Source organism: Gorilla gorilla, chromosome 23, assembly GCF_029281585.2.
Source record: "Gorilla gorilla gorilla isolate KB3781 chromosome 23, NHGRI_mGorGor1-v2.1_pri, whole genome shotgun sequence".
In the NCBI taxonomy this organism is placed as follows: Eukaryota; Metazoa; Chordata; class Mammalia; order Primates; family Hominidae; genus Gorilla; species Gorilla gorilla.
In genome coordinates, this window is record NC_086018.1 from 39389718 (window position 1) to 39410441 (window position 20724).

The following is a 20724-nucleotide window of genomic DNA, read 5'->3' on the forward strand; positions in this document are numbered from 1 at the left end:
TCGCTTGAACCCGGGAGGCGGAGGTTGCAGTGAGCCGAGATGGCGCCACTGCACTCCAGCCTGGTGACAGAGCAAGACTCCATCTCAAAATAAATAAATAAATTTTTTTTTTTTTTTTCTGTAGAGTCAGGGTATCACTATGTTGCCCTGGCTGGTTTCAAATTCATGGCCTCAAACAGTCCTCCCACCTGGGCCTCCCAAAGTGTTGGTTGAAATTACAGGCATGAGCCACTACACCCAGCCGCTTTGTTAAGTTTCATTGCTGAACAGTAGTCAGTTGTACTAACGTACCACAGCTTATCCATTTAACCATTGAAGGACATTCTGATTTTGGTTATGAATAATGCTGCCATGAACATTCATGTGCACGTCTTTTTTTTTTTATTTTGAGACGGAGTCTTGTTTTTGTCGCCCAGGCTGGAGTGCAGTGGCGGGGTCTCAGCTCACTGCAACCTCCGCCTCCCGGGTTTAAGCGATTCTCCTGCCTCAGCCTCCCAGGTAGCTGGTATTACAGGTGTGCACCACCACTCCTGGCTTATTTTTGTAGAGATGGGGTTTTGCCATGTTGGCCAGGTTGGTCTCAAACTCCTGACCTCAGGTGATCCACCTGCCTCACCTCCCAAAGTTCTGGTATTACAAGTGTGAGCCACTGTGCCTGTCCCATCTACATGTTTTTTGGTAAATATATATATGCATTTCTTTTGGGCATTTGCTTAGGAAGAGAATGGCTAGGTCATTGGACATGCATATGTTCAGTTTGTGTAGACCCTGCCAAATAGCATACAAAGTTGTTATATCCATTTGTACTCACACCAGCAGGGCATTGGAGTTCCAATGTCAGCCTTTGATTTTAATTTTGACATCTTTTGTAATGGTGGACCTATGAGAGAATTATATTTCAGGCAAGTTACCAACAGATCTATTCCCTTTCCCTCTTCTTCCAGCAAAGTCATTTTAAGGTCTCATTGTCATCTTTTTTTTTTTTTTTTTTTTTTTTTTGAGATGGAGTCTCACTCTGTCGCCCAGACTGGAGTGCAGTGGTGCGATCTCGGCTCCCGCATCCTCCGCCTCGCAGGTTCAAGTTCTCCTGCCTCAGCCTCCTGAGTAGCTGGGAATACAGGGGCCCACCACCACACCTGGCTAATTTTTGTATTTTCAGTAGAGACAGGGTTTCACCGTGTTGGCCAGGCTGGTCTCGAACTCCTCACCTCAGGTGATCCACCTGCCTCGGAAAGTGCTGGGATTACAGGCGTGAGCCACGGCGCTCAGCCTTCATTGTCATTTTCTAGAATTTGTTCATAGAGGTATCCACGGGGAAATGAGAATTCCTCAAAATCTTGTCCCCAGGCCTCTTTGCAAATTTTCCCCTTTTGTTTCCTGCGGCTTTCTCTTATCCTGTCCCTGAAACTTAACCACATCTTGCCACTTGGTTGTTGCTGAAGGGCACCCAGGCATGGCGTCACTTTGAACAACATTCTCATGTGGTAGGTACCTGAGCTGCTTGTCTTGCAGGTACTAGGTTTGGCATGCCCGAAACTGCCTACAGTTACCATGTGGGTCCCTGGTCATTCACTCCTCTGACACTCAGATGTCTCTGTAATTAACCCCTGTCTAATAGGATACAATGAATTTATGTGCAGAATCCGATTAAAGCCTAAGTCTGATCATGCCACACCTCTGCCCAGAGCCCTCCAGGTGTTCTATCTCAGGATAAAAGTCAGAATCAGCAGCACCATTGACATTTAGACCAGATGATTTTTTGTTGGGGTTGGAGGCGTGACTGACCTATGCATTGCAGGATCTTCTTTTCTTTTTTTTTTTCTAAGACAGTCTTATTCTGTCACCCAGGCTGGAGTGCAGTGGTGTGATCTCAGCTCGCTGCAACCTCCGCCTCCCGGGTTCAAGCGAGTCTCCTGCCTCAGCCCCCTGAGTAGCTGGGACTACAGGCGCCTGCCACCACGCCTGGCTAATTTTTCTGTTTTTAGTAGAGATGGGGCTTCACCATGTTGGCCAAGCTGGTCTAGAACTCCTGACCTCAAGTGATCCACCCGTCTTGGCCTCCCAGAGTGCTAGGATTACAGGCATGAGCCACCACACCTGGCCCACATTGTAGGCTCTTTAGCAACATCCCTGGCTTCTGCCCACTAGATGCCAGCGGCACTCTCTCCAGTCCTGACATGGCCAAATGTACCCAGAAGGCAAAATTACCTCCTGTTGAGAACTACTGCTTTATTAGAGTTAAAGGCTCAACATTTTTTGTTCCAGACCAATCCTTTTACTCTCCTTTCTCATTCATTCCCTCCAGCCACATTGGCCTTCTTGCTGTTCTTTGAACTCACCAGGCCAAGCACCTACCTCAGGGCCTTTGCACTTAATGTTTACTCTGAAATGTTCTCTGAGCTCTGAGATATCCACATGGCATCTGACTTTTTTTTTTTTTTTTTGAGACGGAGTCTTACTCTTGTTGCCCAGGCTGGAGTGCAGTGGCGCGATTTCGGCTCACTGCAGCCTCCGCCTCCCTGGTTCAAGCGATTCTCCTGTCTCAGCCTCCTGAGTAGCTGGGATAACAGGCACGGCCGGCTAATTTTTGTATTTTTAGTAGAGACGGCGTTTCATCATATTGGTCAGGCTGGTCTCAAACTCCTGACCTCAGGTGATCCACCCACCTCAGCCTCTCAAAGTGCTGGGATTACAGGCATGAGCCACCACGCCAGGCCGGCATCTGACTTTTTTTTTTTTTTGAGACGGAGTCTCACTCTGTCGCCAGGCTGGAGTGCAGTGGCACCATCTTGGCTCACTGCAATCTCTGCCTACTGGGTTTAAGCAATTCTCCTGCCTCAGTCTCTTGAGTAGCTGGGACTACAGGCGCATGCCACCACGCCCAGCTAATTTTTGTATTTTTAGTAGAGACGGGGTTTCACCATGTTGGCCAGGATGGTCTCGATCTCTTGACCTCGTGATCCACATGCCTCGGCCTCCCAAAGTGCTGAGATTACAGGTGTGCACCACCACGCCTGGCCCATCTGACATTTTTATATATCGTTTTTATTTATCTTGTGTAATGCAGCTTTCCCCACTAGAATAACATTTCATGCAGGCAGGGATTTTTAGCTGTTTGTTAACTGTTTTGTCTTTGCCAGGACAGAACCTGGCATATAACAGGTATTCAGTAAGTATCTGTTGACTGAATAATTATTTTGTATACTCCTATCAGTAGCATTGAATGAGCTGGCCGAAGGTATAGTTTTTCTTAATATAACTCTTATCTCTAATAACACACAACCTTAGAATTCTAGAGGTGGTTTTAATCCAATCAGTGTCCACTATTAAATGGCAGCCAGGTGGGGCAGGGAAGAACAAGGAATCAGCCAGCCAGACTAAGTTTCAAATTTTAGTTCAATTGCTTATCATCTGTGTGACCCTGGGAAAACCATTTTATTTCTCTGAGCGTTAGTTTCCTCATCTGTAAACTAGTTGTCATAAGACTAAATGGGGCCGGGCGCAGTGGCTCACACCTGTAATCCCAGCACTTTGGGAGGCCGAGGCAGGTGGATCATGAGGTCAGGAGATTGAGACCATCCTGGCCAACATAGTGAAACCCCATCTCTACTAAAAATACAAAAATTAGCCGGGCATGGTAGTGGGCGCCAGTAGTCCCAGCTACTTGGGAGGCTGAGGCAGGAGAATAGCTTGAACCCAGGAGGTCGAGGTTGCAGTGAGCTGAGATCACGCCACTACACTCCACCCTGGGAAACAGAGTGAGACTCTTCAAAAAAAAAAAAAAAAAGACTAAGTGACTAGATGGCACAGTAACAGACATGTCTCAGGGACTCAAAAGTGGAACCCGGGCTGGACGTGGTGGCTCACACCTGTAATCCCAGCATTTTGGGAGGCTGAGGCGGGTGGATCACTTGAGCTCAGCAGTTCAAGACCAGCCTGGCCAACATGGTGAAACCCTGTCTCTACTAAAAATACAAAAACTAGCCAGGCTTGGTGGCTCATGCCTGTTGTCTCCACTACTCGGGAGGCTGAGTCGGGAATCGGTTGAACCCGGGAAGTGGAGGCTGCAGTGAGCCAAGATTGCACCACTGCACTCTAGCCTGAATGACAGAGCAAGACTCAGTCTCAAAAAAAAAAAAAAGAAAAAGAAAAAAAGTGGAACCTGGCCAGGTGCAGTGGCTCACACCTGTAATCCCCGCACTTTCAGAGGCTGAAGCAGGAAGATCACTTGAGCCTAGGAGTTTGAGACCAGCCCTGGCAACATAATGAAACCCTGTCTCTAAAAAATAAAAAAAAATTAGCCAGGCGTGTTGGTGTGCATCTGCGGTCCCAGCTACTCAGGAGGCTGAGGCAAGAGGATCACTCCAGCCCAGGAGGTCAAGGGTGCAGTGAGCCATGATCATACCACTATACTCCAGCCTAGGTGACAGAGCAAGACCCTGTTTCAAAAAAAAAAAAAAAAATTGGAACCCATTTCCATTCTTCAGTCTGTGTCTGCCTGGAGAGACGCAGCTGTTTCTCATTACTGGAGATCTTGAAATCACAGGAAGTTAAGGGAATATAAAAATTTAATGTTTTAGGCTGGGCGCGGTGGCTCATGCCTGTAATCCCAGCACTTTGGGAGGCCAAGGCAGGCGGATCACAAGGTCAGGAGATCAAGACCATCCTGGCTAACACAGTAAAACCTCATCTCTACTAAAAATACAAAAAAATTAGCCAGGCGTGGTGGCGGGCACCTGCGGTGGCAGGCGCCTGTAGTCCCAGCTACTCAGGAGGCTGAGGCAGGAGAGTGGCATGAACCCGGGAGGCGGAGCTTGCAATGAGCCGAGATTGCGCCACTGCACTCCAGCCTGGGCGACAGAGCAAGACTCCATCTCAAAAAAAAAATTAATGTTTTGCTTAACATTTCTGGAGGGGGTGGAAACAATTGGAAAACCCTGTCTTTTTCTGGGGCTTCTGTTTCCTTTTGAGCATTCTGTTCCTGAAGGAAAGAATTCTTTGAATGTTTGTGTTGTGGAATTGAACCGTGTGCCAGTCTGGCTTAGGGGCTGGTCCTGTTGGGGTTTTCTTCTCCCCAGGCGGCGGTGGCTTTTGCAGCCTTGAGGTTCAACCAGGTGTCTGGGTGTGTGGCGTGGGTCTTCTCTGTCCAGTGGGCTGCTTCGGGACCTCCTGTCTCTGTGTCTTTTAGAATCTTCCCTGGAGAAGGAGAGGGAGACTCCCAGTCCCATCGACCCCAATTGTGTGGAAGTGGATGTGAACTTCAATCCGGACCCCGCCGACCTGGTGCTCTCCAGTGTGCCAGGCGGGGAGCTCTTCAACCCTCGGAAGCACAAGTTTGCTGAGGAGGACCTGAAGCCCCAGCCTATGATCAAAAAGGCCAAGAAGGTCTTTGTCCCCGATGAGCAGAAGGTAACCTGGTATTCCTTATAAATAAAGATGCAGCGTTGGTTCAAGGGCCTAGGGGATATGGCTCCTCGCATTTGATTTTATCTGGAGAGCCTTCCCTCCTTGTGACACCATTTGGAAAGACATGAGTTCAGTGCTTAAAGCTATGTCCTTCAGCAGTTTGGTAGAAAGAAAGGGAGTCACGTGGCATTTGGCCCCAGTGTGACTCCCTGTAGTTTCTCTCCTTCCCCGGGCCATCGGCTGTGTTGATGTTCCTGCCTCCCTGGCTGTAGCCCGGCCACTGGGCAAGAGCTCACTAGGCCACAGGAACTGGGGTTGAAAAAGTCCTTGCTTTGAAGGACAAAGGGTTGCTTGTATGTTGCCATCCCCAGGGATGAGCAAGCAGCTTTCAAGCTGGTGGTGCTGTTAGGAACTGGTGGGAAGAGAGAATTTTGCAGTTTTCCATCCTTTCCTATGAAAAACTTACAGCAAGGATTTTTCATCCAAATCTTTGGAGTCAGGCACACCTGGGTCCAAACTCCATGTTGCCACTCGTGGCCTAGCTGTGCCTCAAGTTCCTCATCTGTAAAACGGGAGCACCTGAAACTGAACCTCCCTCCCGGGGAGGTTTATGAGACTTTAATAATGATGTGATGATCATGGTGAATATTTAGATGGTACTCACTGTAGGCCAGGCACTGATTTTTGTTTTGTTTGTTTTTGTTTTGTTTTGTTTTTGAGACAGAGTCTCACTCTGTCACCCAGGCTGGAGTGCAATGGCATGATCTCGGCTCACTGCAACTTCCGCCTCCCAGGTTCAACCGATTCTTGTGCCTCACCCTCCTGAGTAGCTGAGATTACAGATGTGCACCACCACGCCGGCTAATTTTTGTATTCTTAGTAGAGATGGGGTTTCATCATATTGGCCAGGCTGGTCTTAAACTCCTCACCTCAAGTGATCCACCTGCCTCAGCCTCCCAAAATGCTGGGATTACAGGTGTGAGCCACCATGCCTGGCCTGTTATTTCTCATTGTAAAGATAAGGGACCTGTGATATTGAGGGGTTAAAGTACTTGCACAGTTTCACTGCTAGTAATCTTGGAGAGCCAAGATCTGAACTCGGGGATCTAGGCCCTTACCCACAACCAACATGCCTAAGTGAGGCAAGGGTGTGGACAGTGCAATGCTTTGTGCTGGAGCAGCAGGTACCAGGCCTCCAGGAGATGAGTCTCCTTCTCTTCACCATGTAACGTACCAAATAACTTTTGTTTCTCGTCCTGCCCCCGAGGAAAGGGCAGTGCCCTCAATGTGCCCTGGTTTGTGCTGCTCCCTCCCTGGTATCCCTGCTTTAGTTCTGGCCACACCAGATGAGTTAGGAGAATCCAGGTGGTGGGAGTGGAAAAATTGGGTTCTCTCGTGGGGAAAGACGAGAGACTCACAGAGGGCACTTCCCCACAGGATGAAAAGTACTGGACAAGACGCAAGAAGAACAACGTGGCAGCTAAACGGTCACGGGATGCCCGGCGCCTGAAAGAGAATCAGATCACCATCCGGGCAGCCTTCCTGGAGAAGGAGAACACAGCCCTGCGGACGGAGGTGGCCGAGCTACGCAAGGAGGTGGGCAAGTGCAAGACCATCGTGTCCAAGTATGAGACCAAATACGGGCCCTTGTAACCCGTGCCCCCCGCCCGGGCGGGGCACTGCCTGCACCTCAGACCTCTGCCTGGGGGCTCCCTGTAACCCCTCACATGCGTGGAGACTTATGACTCGTCGTGGGCGCATGGCGGCGCACCTGCTGCAGGAGCGGCCACGTCTCAGCTTCATTATACCATGGCCTGCGCACGTGGCGACGTCCCTGAGGGGCCAGTCTCCTCACTGGTGGGGAACGCAAGAGAATCTGCGTAGATGGGTGACTCAGCCTTAGTTTCTATTCTTGGATGTCCCAGTTGAATCAGAAGGGGACCTCTGGAGTACACACCTCTCTCCTGGGCGCTCAGGGTCCCTGGACTCTCCCTCAGTCTCCAGCCTGGGCTGCCGAGGGCTATCTCTGCAGAGTGAGTTGTGATCATTGTCACCTTATGTCTTCTCAGGTAGCAGGGCGCGTTTCCACTCAAGGTGTGTCTGTCACGCACCTCATTCTCCCCAGACAGTCTTTGAGTAACATCTGTTCCCATCTTCTTTGGAAGCAGGACACACCAGCTCCTCCGTCAGTGTCTGCATGGGTGGCAGGCTGCAGGAGTGGGGTCTCTGCACAGCCTGGGATGGGGCTTGGGGCTGGGGCCTGCAGCAGAAGTGTGCCCAGCCTTTCTCAGCTCCCGCACCCCTTTTCCCTTATGGCTCTGAGGCCATCGGCTCTCTCTGCATTTCATTGGCTGTGGAGGAGAGACTCCTAGGATGGCTGCTCTCTGAGCCCTGAGTGCCAGGGCTGAGAGAGGCCTTTTCATTTCCTCTCCAGGCTACTCAGAGGCCATGTGAAGCTCATTTGTCCCACTAGACCAGGCCTCTGGGCCTGCTCTTTCTTTCCACCGAATGTCCAGTCTTGGATCATAGAATTAAAAGGAAAACCCCTCTTACCTAGGAGGCTTTAACTTCCTGGACCCCAGGATTCATCTTCCTAGTGGTGTTTAGAAAATGCCTCCACAGCCCCCTTCCACCATGGGCATGAGAGCTGGGGTGTGTTTCTTGAGAAGCTCCCTTTTTTCTTGCTCTGCTCACCGGTGTGGCCTGGGCTGGAGTGCACTCTCCCTGGGGGCAGCCAGGGCCTCGCAATTCTTGCTTCAGGATCCCTCCCATGCGAGCTGCCCGGAGGGTGTCAGCAGGGCAAGACACCTAGTCTAGAGTCACCAAGGTCACAGTGCCACTTTCACGGGATAGCAGGCTCTTGGGACGTTTACACAGGCCTGGGGTCCCCTCAGTCTTGGTCCCAGGAGATGGGGGCCACTCGTGAGGCTGGCCATGCTGTGGCTTCTCACAGCTGTGGTCTCCCCTGCCTCACAACGACTCCTTTCTCGTGTGTGGTGGGACTCACCCTTTTGCTGTGCTCAGAAGATTTCACTGAGGAAATTCATGGAAGCCTCTGCTCATTTGGGTCACTGGGACACCCCTGAGATGGGTGTGTTTATTTGCTCAGGGCGGGCAGCCTATGGTGAAGAGGAGACAGAGGCGATGGGCGTGCTTCGTCCTCCGTAACACTGGCTTTATTTACCGTGGTGGTTCAGAGTCCCAGGCCCTGACCTCTAAAGACTTTTCATAACAGACGTTAAGACCAAGCCGTGGACCTCACCCCAGGGGAATGCCACGGCCCTTTGGGGACCTGCACACCCACCTCTCCGGGGGACTTGACAAGGGGCCCTGAGGCCAAGGGAGGTCACTCCTCCCTCCAGGCCCCTGACTTTTACTTTGTGGTTCTCTAAAAACCATGTACACACTTTCACTCTATTGTAACCACACAGGGCAGGCACATCCAGCATGTCAGTGTCCTGCCCCGGGCAGCTCTCCCTCCTGGGCACGCTCCCTCTGGCCTGGTGGATCACCAAGAGGGCGGTTCTCATTTTGTTATTAGTGGAAGAGCCTTGAGCTTAAAAGCTCTTCATTTTCTTTGCCGGAAAGTATATGGTTTGTGTTTTTGCAGTTTTATTTTTTTAAGGATGGACACTAAATCTCTGGTGTCCATGTTCCGAGCCCGGTGGCTGGGATGGTGGCTCGATGTGTCTCCTCTTTATCCCGCCCTCTGCCTGTTTGGTGCCCTCCCTTCTTTCCCCCAGGCAGTGGGTATTGGGTTCTTTCCCGAAGTGCTTACTTGGAAAGAGTGTGGCTGCTGGACTCTTTTCGAAATGCCCCTCTGAGTCAGGAGCCTGGTGGGGACAAGATGGAGGATGTCCACAGAGGCTGACCTGTGGGGGAAAAGAAGTGCTCAGGTAAGGTTGTCTCCTCTCCTGTCCTAAAGAAATCCATGCTTGCAGGAGAGGGTTGGTGCCTGCTCAGTTTCTGTCGAGGGAATGGGAGTCTCCTCAGCTCCCTCCTGGGCCCTCTGCTTCTTGGAGGCCGACCGCTGGAGACTGCGGCTCCTGTGCTTGGATCTTTGACATCTGTCAATCACTGGAGGCTAGAGAAGCTGACTTTACCTTGGCTTTCTGCGGGTTCCCGATGGGCTTGGAAGTGCCGTCTACTTCCTAAGCATCCTGTCTAAAGCTTTGTGGCACCCTCAGTGCAACCTCAGAACAGACAAATCATGAATGAGCTGGAACTTTGCAAGAATATTCATATTATAAGTGTCTCATCTGATGGAGGAACGTGTGCATTTAGAGAGAGGGAGAGTTTTCAAGGTTTACGGCAACTTTGTGGAGGACCTGGGTAACTCTGACCCTTGGCCAAAGGAAGAGGTTTTCCTGTCTGGCTTCTGAGGTTGGAGGGGGCACTTAGCAGTGAACCTTCAGTCTGGGTACATGTAACCCTGCTGAGGGGCTGTGCAGGCCGCTCCTACGGTCCTCTTGCCTGAGGCAGGGCGGCAGGCATGCAAGCCAGTGGGGGAAAACCCCTCTGAAGCTGGGCAGCCCTCTACCTGGGCCCCGGGAGCCGTGCTCCTTGGAACGCAAAGGGCCGAGGAGCGTCTGGTTTTCATGGCAAAGCTCTACCCCAGAGCTCCTTTAACATCTGCTAATTAAGTGCAATAAATTTTTCTAGAAAATGGCAAAGATGACTTCCAGGTGGATATTGCTCTCTTACGGTGTTGGGGATGCCAGAACACCACTTGGTTTTATTTTTCTAAGTGCATGTGATGTGATAGAGTGTGTGGGGCTCTGTGTCCTTCCCTGGGAGCTGGCATTCCAGCGGGCCCCTCTCTTCTTTACCTTTGTTGGGGGAAGGAGGCAAGAGAGAAATTCCTTCTTCCCAGCCAGAGAGGGCAGAAGCAGACCGTAGCCCATTGGCCTTATGTGCGTGTGTGCGTGCGAGTGTGTCACTGCTGGTGGGCCGGAGTGATGTGGTGGGAGGGAAGCCGGGAATGTATCCTTTTCAGACAAAATTAAATATTTTGAAATGAGAATGTTGGGATTGTCTTTTCTGTCCTTCCCCCACCCCCAACCCTGAGTTTCCTCTCTTGAGTGTTGGCCTAGGAGCTGGAGAGTCAAGCTGGAAAACTTTATCTCATTAGAATCCACCCCAGACACCCTCTTCATCACAGTCCAGACACTCTTAGCATCTGACCCCAACCACTCTGCCTCAGTTTCCTCATCTATCAGATGGAAGTGATTTCCGCCTTGCTTATATTGAGGAGGGACAAATATCAGACCAAAAGCAGTTTGAACAGGTAAAGGTGCTACACAACTAGAAGACAGGGAACTGCTTATGACAAGTGTTCTCGAATAGAGAATGCATGATGGCAGCTCCGTAAAGAAAAGAAAGGGCTGGGCGTGGTGGCTCACGCCTGTAATCCCAGCACTTTGGGAGGCCAAGGCAGGCAAATCACAAAGTCAGGAGTTCGAGACCAGCCTGGCCAATATGGTGAAACCCCATCTCTACTAAAAATACAAAAAATTAGCCGAGCCTGGTGGCGGACACCTGTAATCCCAGCTACTCAGGAGGCTGAGGCATGAGAATCGCTTGAACCCGGGATGCAGAGGTTACAGTGAGCTGAGACCATGCCACTGCACTCCAGCTTGGGCAGCAGAGCGAGACTCCATCTAAAAAACAAAAAAAAGGACAGGCACGGTGGCTCACGCCTGTAATCCAAGTGCTTTGGGAGGCCGAGGCAGGCAGATCACTTGAGGTCAGGAGTTTGAGTCCGTTTGAGTCCAGCCTGGCCAACATGGTGAAACCCTGTCTCTACTAAAAATACAAAAATTAGCTGGGCATGGTGGTGCAGGCCTGTAATCCCAGCCACTTGGGAGGCAGAGGCTGGAGAACTGCTTGAACCTGGGAGGTGGAGGTTGCAATGAGCCAAGGTTGCGCCACTGCACTCCAGCCTGGGCGATAGAGCGACACTTGTCTCAAAAAAAAAAAAAAAGAGAGGAGGACTAAAGAGTTGGATCCTCTTGGTGGGACTCCGAGGGTTTTCCTTTTCTCCTGTTCTTTGGCTATAAAACATTCATAATTTTTTTTTTGGGGGGGAGAGAGTCTTGCTCTGTCACCAGGCTTGAGTGCAGTGGTGGGATCTCGGCTCACTGCACCTCTGCCTCCCGGGTTCAAGCGATTCTCCACCTCAGCCTCCCAAGTAGCTGGGAGTAGAGGCGCATGCTGCTACACCCGGCTAATTTTTTGTATTTTTAGTAGAGACAGGGTTTCACCATGTTGGCCAGGCTGGTCTTGAACTCCTGAGCTCAGGCAATCCGCCCACCTCGGCCTCCCGAGCTCAGGCAATCCGCCTACCTCCAGCCTCCCAAAGTGTTGGGATTACTGGCATGAGCTACCACGCCCAGCCTGTAAATATTTCTTTTATATATATATATATATATTTTATTTATTTATTTATTTATTTTTTTGAGACAATATCGCTCAGTCAGCCAGGCTGGAGTGCAGTGGCGTGATCTCGGCTCACTGCAAGCTCCACCTCCCGGGTTCACGCCATTCTCCTGCCTCAGCCTCCCCCAAGTAGCTGGGACTACAGGTGCCTGCCACCATGCCCAGTTAACATTTTTTTTTATTTTTTATTTTTTAGTAGAGACGGGGTTTCACCGTATGATCCAGGATGATATCAATCTCCTGACCTTGTGATCGTCCCACCTCGGCCTCCCAAAGTGCTGGGATTACAGGCGTGAGCCACCGTGCCCAGCCCGGCCAGGCTGGTCTTGAACTCCTGACCTCAAGTGATCCACCCACCTTGGCCTCCCAAAGTGCTGGGATTACAGGTGTGAGCCACTGCGCCTGGCCCCCTCTGTATTTTCTACTCTGCGTGCAAATGCGCTCTCTCAAAGCGGAGATCTGTGCAGCCACGGCAAGCACGGGGGCATGGGCTTGAAACATGTCAAAGCTGTGAAATCTCTGTATGTATGGCAGAGCACTGGCTTTGGACTCCGACGGTCCTAGGATCAAACCCTGCCTCCATCACCAATTTGGGGTATGATCGTGGGCAAGTCACTTCCCTTCTCTGGGCTTCCAGTTTCTCACCTGTAGAATGGAACACCAGCGGCCGGGCGGTGGCTCACGCCTGTAATCCCAGCACTTTGGGAGGCCGAGGCAGGCGGATCATGAAGTCAGGAGTTCGAGACCAGCCTGACCAACATGGAGAAACCCTGTCTACTAAAAATACAAAATTAGCCAGGCCTGGTGGCACATGCCTGTAATCCCAGCTACTCAGGAGGCTGAGGCGGGAGAATCACTTGAACCCAGGAGGCAGAGGTTGCGGTGAGCCGAGATTGTGCCATTGCACTCCAGCCTGGGCAACAAGGCGAAACTCCCATCTCAAAAAAAAAACAAAAGCAAAAACGAACACCAGCTTCATAAGACAGTTGTCCCACGAAGACACCTGGAGCAGGGCGAACACTCACCACTCAGCAGCTGCCATTATGGTGACAGAGAGGAAGGTACGGACGGACCTACATGGAGACCATCACCTCCAGTCCCAGCAGCTGCTGCCCATCGCGGGTTGTCTACCAGCTGGTGTGGGATGCAGCCAGGGTCAGACCAGCTGTGTGGTCTTGGACAACTTATCCATTTCCCTGAGCTGTTTCTCTCTCTGTCCAACAAGGATGCACTACACAGGTCACATGTGCGTGCCTGACAGCACATCTCGACCCTTCTCCTTCCCCTCCACCCCAGCTCCCTCAAGGACAAATTCCAAAGCTGGACACATGCCCCCTTCCTTTACTGCACCCTATTACCAGACAGCCCTTCACACACTGCCCCGTGGCTGTGCCAGGCTGGCCCAGCTGGCAGCTCCTGACGTCAGCAGCTAATCCGGGAAAGCTGCCAGCCAGAGATAGGGGTGAGCAGCAAAGGAAATCAGAAACAGGTTTTAAGATGGGTGCCCCAACCCCCCAGCCAGCCCTCAGGGAGCTTTCATCAGCCTCTCACTTCAGCAAATCCTCCCAACCATGAGTCCTGATGCCCCGTCCCCTCAGGATTAAGCAAGGGCTGAGCAGGAGGCTTTTATTTTAAGCTGCAGCTCTGTCATCAGGAGCTAGGCACACAGGAAGCCACTGCCTAGCTGTCCCATAGGTTTCTCCAAACAGAGTAGTGGGCGTCCATTCAGGTCTGGATTTCAGGCTGACTCCAGGAAATCCAGACTGCAGGGAGGTAGAGGGGACGGGGCAAAGGTCAAGGATCAGAGGTAGAGGGGACAGGACAAGGGCCTCAGTCTGTTGCCTCCAGCTGGCCCTCCCTCTTAAGGCACAAGGCCAGGTGCACCATTCCTCACTGTTCTTATGTCTTCCCAGCGTACAGCACGCAGGACGGTGCTATGGTTTGAATGTCTCCCCAGAATATATGGGTTGGAAACTTAATCCCCAATGCAATAGTGTTGGGAGGTGGGTCTTAATGGAAGGTGTTTACATCGTAAGGCCTCCACCCTCACGAATGGATATAAAAGAGCTTGAGGTGGCTGGGTGTGGTGGCTCATGCCTGTAATTCCAGCACTTTGGGAGGCTAAGGCGGGTGGATCACCTGAGGTTGGGAGTTCAAGACCAGCCTGACCAACATGGAGAAAGCCCGTCTCTACTAAAAAGACAAAAATTAGCTGAGCGTGGTGGCGCACGCCTGTAATCCCAGCTGCTTGGGAGGCTGACGCAGGAGAATTGCTTAAACCCGAGAGGCAGAGGTTGTGGTGAGCCGAGATCGGGCCATTGCACTTCAGCCTGGCCAAGAAGAGCGAAACTCCATCTTAAAAAAAAAGAGCTTGAAGCTGCACGTTGGAGCTCTTGCTCCCTCACCATGGGATGCCTTCTGCCACGTTATGACACAGCAAGAGGGCCCTCACCAGATGCAGCCCTCGATCTTGGGCTTCCCGGCTTCCTGAGCTGTCAGAAATAAATCTCTATTCATACCAGCACAAAATGGGGCTGGATGCAGTGGCTCATGCCTGTAATCCCAGCACTTTGGGAGGCCAAGGCAGGCAGATCATCTGAGTTAAGGAGTTCGAGACCAGCCTTGCCAACATGGTGAAACCCTGTCTCTACAAAAATACAAAAATTAGCTGGGCATGGTGGCGGGCACCTGTAATCCCAGCTACACAGGAGGCTGAGGCTGAAGAATTGCTTGATCCCAGGAGGCGGAAGTTGCAGTGAGCCAAGATCATGCCATTGCACTCCAGCCTGGGTGACAAGAGCGAAACTCTGTCTCAAAAAAAAAAAAATTTTCCTGTAGAGACAGGGTCTTAACTGTATTGCCCAGGCTGGCCTCAAACTCTTGGCCTCAAGTGATCCTTTCACCTTGGCCTCCCAAAGTGCTGAGATTACAGATGTGAGCCACCAAGCGTTGCCTTTCTTCCTCTCCATCCTTGGCACCCAAGTCTAGTTCTTTAACCCATTTGCACCTCCTGGGTCTCCCCAACTCCTTCCTGTTTCAGAGCCATTGCACTTGCTGTTCCTTCTGCCTGGAGTGCGTGCCCCCACATCTCCTCAGCCTCGCTCTGTTCTCAGTGCCTGGCCTGCCCATGCGCAGCAGCAGTAGCTGCTCCCCAAATATCTGCTGACCCGGCTGTGGGGAGGATAACACCAGAGCCAGGTGTGGCAGCGGTGCTGTATCACCACCAGGTGGAGCTGCAGACACGTCCTGGGCGGTGACCTCGGGTCCAGCCTCCAGATCTGTCCTCTCAGCAAAGCCTCCAGGGCCCTCCGTGCCAGGCAGTGCTGTGGGCACCAGCTGACTCGGCCGCCGCCCCTCCTGCCCTCCAATGGCTACTGGCGTACGTGGTCCAAGGGCTTGCACAGAAGCCTGGGAGGAAGGGACGGCTGGCTGCCGCCCAAGGTCTGTGCTTCTAGGCTCTTTCTGGAGAGGGAGGGGACGTGGAGGGAGTTGGGTGGGGATGGTAGCTCAGCCAGGCATCTGGGATGAGGGGTTCTGCAGAGGCGTCAGACTTGGAGTCTATCTGCTGCCTGAATTTGTATCCCACCACCCCCAGTCCTCCATATGCCTTTGACAAGCCTGGCTCTGAGCCTCAGTTTCCCCATCTGTCAAAAAGAGAGAATAGACTGGGCACAGTGGCACTTTCGGAGGCCAAGATGAGTGGATCACTTGAGCTCAGGAATTCAAGACCATCCTGGCCAATATGGTGAAACCCCATCTCTACTAAAAATACAACAAAATTAGGGCCAGGCCTGGTGGCTCATGCCTGTAATCCCAGCACTTTGGGAGGCTGAGGCAGGTGGATCACGAGGTTAGGAGTTCAAGATCAGCCTGGCCAAGATGGTGAAACCCTATCTCTACTAAAAATGCAAAAATTAGCCGGGCGTGGTGGTGCGCACCTGTAATTCCATCTACTCAGGAAGCAGAGAATTGCTTAAACCAGTGAGCCGAGATCGCACCACTGCACTCCAGCCTGGGCGACAAAGAGTGAGACTCCATCTCAAAAACAAAAACAATAACAAAAAAATTAGGCAGGTGTGGTGGCAGGCACCTGTAGTCCCAGCTACTCAGGAGGCTGAGGCAGCAGAATCACCTGAACCTGGGAGTCAGAGGCTGCAGTGAGCCGAGATTGCACCACTGCACTCCAGCCTGGTCAACAGAGAGAGACTGGCTCAAAAATAAAAAAAAGTGGGCCGGGCATGGTGGCTCGCGCCTGTAATCCCAGCACTTTGGGAGGCTGCGGCGGGCAGATCACAAGGTCAGGAGATCGAGACCATCCTGGCTAACACGGTGAAACCCCGTTCCTACTAAAAATACAAAACAAAAATTAGCACTTGTAGTCCCAACTACTCGGGATGCTGAGGCAGGAGAATGGTGTGAACCCAGGAGGCAGAGCTTGCAGTGATCCGAGGTTGTGCCATTGCACTCCAGCCTGGGCGAGAGCGAGACTCTGTCTCAATAAATAAATAAATGTTAAAAAATTTTTTAAAATAAATAAAGAATAAATGGGCCGGGTGCAGTGGCTCACACCTGTAATCCCAGCACTTTGGGAGGCTGAGGCGGGCGGATCATGAGGTCAGGAGATCGAGACCATCCTGGCTAACACGGTGAAACCCCATCTCTACTAAAAAATACAAAAAATTAGCTGGGCGTGGTGGCGGGCACCTGTAGTCCCAGCTACTCGGGAGGCTGAGGCAGGAGAATGGCGTGAACCTGGGAGGCAGAGCTTGCAGTGAGCTGAGATAGCACCACTGCACTCCAGCCTGGGCGACAGAGCGAGATGCCGTCTCAAAAAAAAAAAAAAAAAGAATAAATGTGGGCAAGAACTGGAACCCCATGGGGTGCACAGAGCAGGCCTGCCATATCAGGATGAGGCCAAGGAAGGAGCTTTTTCAGGGGCCTCCTCGAGTGGGGGTGGTGTGTGCAGGTACCGTGTGTGTGGGTTGGGGAAAAGGTGGGTGGACAGGAAACCAGAGGCCCCTGGGGCCTCAGCACTGCCTTTTCAAGTGGGGCAAGATCTCTGGGGCCTCCCCTGCCCTGAGGCCCAGAGCCTGAGTTGCCCGAGTGCCTGTGTCTGAGTGTGTGTACAATTGTGTCTATGTGTGTCTGTGACTGTTCCTGGGTATATGTGTGTGCATCCAACTGTGTCTGGCAGGGTTAGAATATGTGTACACAAATGGGTCTGTGTGTGTCCTCACCAGGGACTCTCTCACCTTGACTGAGGAGGTCCGCGGATCCCAGGGCACCAGGAGGTTTCTTTTTTTTTTTTTTTTTGAGACGGAGTCTTGCTCTGTCACCCAGGCTGGAGTGCAGTGGTGCTATCTCAGCTCACTGCAAGCTCTGCCTTCCGGGTTCACGCCATTCTCCTGCCTCAGCCTCCCGGGTAGCTGGAACTACAGGCACCCGACACCACGCCCGGCTGATTTTTTTTTTTTTTTTTTGTATTTTTGGTAGAGACGGGGTTTCACCATGTTAGCCAGGATGGTGTCATCTCCTGACCTCGTGATCCGCCCGCCTCGGCCTCCCAAAGTGCTGGGAGTACAGGCGTGAGCCATTGCACCTGGCCCAGGAGGTTTCATATCCATGCCAGGAGGGGCCCACAGGGCCTGGGGCAGCTGCTCAATTGGCAGCTGGGGCAGTGCCCTGTGAAGGCTCTGGGGTACCCTGCTTCTGTTCCAGCCCCCTACCCCCATCCCCAGTCCCTAGTAACTGGATCTTCTCTCTCCATCTCTCCCCTGGAAGGACCCAGTGCTTCCTGATTTGCATGAGATTTACATATATTTGAATTTAGATCCCTGCTTCCCTGAGGCATACAGCATTATTCTCACTCCTGCCAGAGTAGTCAAGGAGGCTGTGGACTTCCTTAGCATAAGGGAGTCCAGGGATTAAGCTGGAGGGGCCCAACGCCTCCCCTCTTCCCCATACAGTCAGCCTGGCTCTTTTCCTGCTCAAGATATGTGATTATTTAATTAATTATTTTTTTAGACTGTTTCACTCTGTCACCCAGGCTGGAGTGCAGTGGTGTGATCTTGGCTCACTGCAACCTCTGCCTCCTGGGTTCAAGTGATTCTCCTGCCTTAGCATCTCAAGTACCTGGGATTACAGGCGCATGCCACCACACACGGCTACTTTTTGTATTTTTAGTGGAGATGGGGTTTCACCATGTCGGCCAGGCTGGTCTCGAACTCCTGACCTCAAGTGATCTGCCCGCCTCAGCCTCCCAAAGTGCTGGGATAACAGGTGTGAGCCACCGTGCCTGGTTATGTAATTATTGAGCACTTACTGTGTGTCAGTTTTTGTTTTTTTGAGACAGAGTCTTGCTCTGTTGTCCAGGCTGGAGTGCAGTGGCACAATCTCAGCTCTCAGCTCACTGCAACCTCCGCCTCCCGAGTTCAAGTGATTCTCCTCCCTCAGCCTCCTGGATAGCTGGGATTACAGGTGCCCGACATCACCCCTAAGTTTTGTATTTTTAATAGAGACGGGGTTTCATCATGTTGGTCGGGTGGTCTTGAACTCCTGATCTAAAGCTATCCACCTTCCTCCACCTCCCAAAGTGCTGGGATTATAGGCGTGAGCCACCACACCCGGCCAGATTTTTTTTTTTAATTGAGATGAGGGTCTCCCTGTGTTGCCCAGGCTGGTCTCAAACTCCTGGGCTCAAGTGATCCTCCCACCTCAGCCTCCCAAAGTGCTGGAATTACAGGCATGAACTATACCATGCCAGGACAGCATATGCTTTCTATGCCCATTCATTTCATCCTCACAACAGCCCTTTACGGTATCTTTACATCCATTTTATAGATAGGAAAACTGAGGTTCAGAACAATTAAGTGACTTGGTTGAGACCACCCAGTAAGTAGGATTTGAACCCAGCTCTGGTGAACTTTCTGTTGACACGGCTGGAGTGTGGGCTTAGTAAGGGGGCCTAGGCACTTTCTTGGCTCCTGCCCTTGAGTAACAAACCTGGCTCTTGCTCTTTTGACTCAACGGTCACTATGTCCCCTGGGGAGATAAGAGGAGCGGTAGTGGTGGTGGTGGTAGCAGACTATTTTTGTATTTTTAGTAGAGATGGGGTTTCACCACGTTCGCCAGGCTGGTCTCGAACTCCTGACCTTGTGATCCACCTGCCTCAGCCTCCCAAAGCGCTGGGATTACAGGCGTGAGCCACCACGCCCAGTCTGCTAAGTGCTTTTCAAGCATTTTCTCAAACTGTCTTTCCCACAACCCTTTGTGAGTTACATCTTATTATAAATCGCATTTCACAGGTGAGAAAACTAGGGCACAGCGGCCAGGTGCGGTGGCTCACACCTGTAATCCCAGCACTTTGGGAGGCCGAGGTGCGTTGATCACGAGGTCAGGAGATCGAGACCATCCTGGCTAACACAGTGAAACCCCATCTCTACTAAAAATACAAAAAAATTAGCCGGGCGTGGTGGCAGGTGTCTGTAGTCCCAGCTACTCGGGAGGCTGAGGCAGGAGAATGGCGTGAACCCGGGAGGCGGAGCTTGCAGTGAGCCGAGATGGTGCCACTGCACTCCAGCCTGGGCGACAGAGCGAGACCCCGTCTCAAAAAAAAAAAGAAAAGAAAAGAAAACTAGGGCACAGAGAGGTGAAGTGAGTAGCCCAAGATCACATAGCTAAGAAATGTTACAGGCAGACTCAAACTGAGATCTATCTGGGTCCAGAGTCTGTGCTTTTATTCTGTGTTGCACTGAACTGAACTATCAAGAAATGGAAATTCTAGCCGGGCACAGTGGCTCACACTTATAATCCTAGCACTTTGGGAGGCTGAGGCATGTGAATTGCCTGAGCTCAGGAGTTCGAGACCACGCTGGACAACATAGTGAAATCTCTTCTCTGCTAAAACACAAAAACTTAGCCAGGTGTGGTGGTGGGTACCTGTAGTCCCAGCTACTCAGGAGGCTGAGGCACGAGAATTGCTTGGGCCTGAGAGGTGGATGTTGCAGTGAGCGCAGCTGAGATCGTGTCACTGCACTCCAACCTGGGCAGCCTGGGCAGCAGAGCGAGACTCTGTCTCAAAAAAGAAAAAAGAAAAAGGACTGCCAACTCTGGCTGGCTGGGCTGGGCTGGGCTGGGCAAGGTAAGTCAATCTCACCTCTCGTGGGGCTGGAGGATAGACACACCCCGCATTCTAGCCACGGCCACTGTCTGGGTCACTCCTTCCCTTTAAGCCTTAGTTTCCCATTTTTTGTTTTGTTTTGTTTTTGAGATGGAGTCTCACTCTGTCGCCCAGGCTGGAGTGCAGTGCAGGGCCAGGCGCGGTGGCTCACGCCTGTAACCCCAGCACTTTGGGAGGCCGAGGTGGGCGGATCATGAGGTCAGGAGATCGAGACCATCCTGGCTAACACGGTGAAACCCCATCTCTACGAAAAATACAAAAAATAAGCCAGGCGTGGTGTCAGGAGCCTGTAGTCCCAGCTACTTGGGAGGCTGAGGCAGGAGAATGGTGTGAACTCGGGAAGTGGAGCTTGCAGTGAGCCAAGATTGCACCACTGCACTCCAGCCTGGGCAACAGAGCAAGACTCCATCTGAAAAAAAAAAAAAAAAAGGATTCAGGGCTGGAAGTGGTGGCTCATGCCTGTAATTCCAGCACTGTTGGAGGCTGAGTTGGGCTGATCACCTGAGGTCAGGAGTTCGAGACCAGCCTGGCCAACATGGTGAAACCCCATCTCTATTAAAAATACAAAAATTAGCTGGGCATAGTGGCTAATCCCAGCTATTTGGGAGGCTGAGGCAGGAGAATCACTTGAACCGGGAGGTGGAGGTTGCAGTGAGCCGAGATCGTGCCATTGCACTCCAGCCTGGGCAACAAGAGCAAAA

The 20724-nt window shown here is 51.8% G+C and overlaps 1 protein-coding gene across 2 annotated transcripts in view; it reads left to right on the forward strand.

Moving 5' to 3' along the window:
* The window catches only part of TEF (TEF transcription factor, PAR bZIP family member), a 32595-nt gene extending 22166 nt beyond the window's left edge, over positions 1–10429 (forward strand). For both annotated transcript variants that reach the window (XM_055374743.2, XM_055374742.2), the window contains exons 3-4: positions 5189–5409; positions 6844–10429. In XM_055374743.2, the coding sequence (XP_055230718.1) occupies positions 5189–5409; positions 6844–7059 (437 nt within the window). In that variant the 3' untranslated portion in view covers positions 7060–10429. The remainder of the gene's footprint in view (positions 1–5188; positions 5410–6843) is intronic.
* Positions 10430–20724: the final 10295 nt, after the last annotated feature.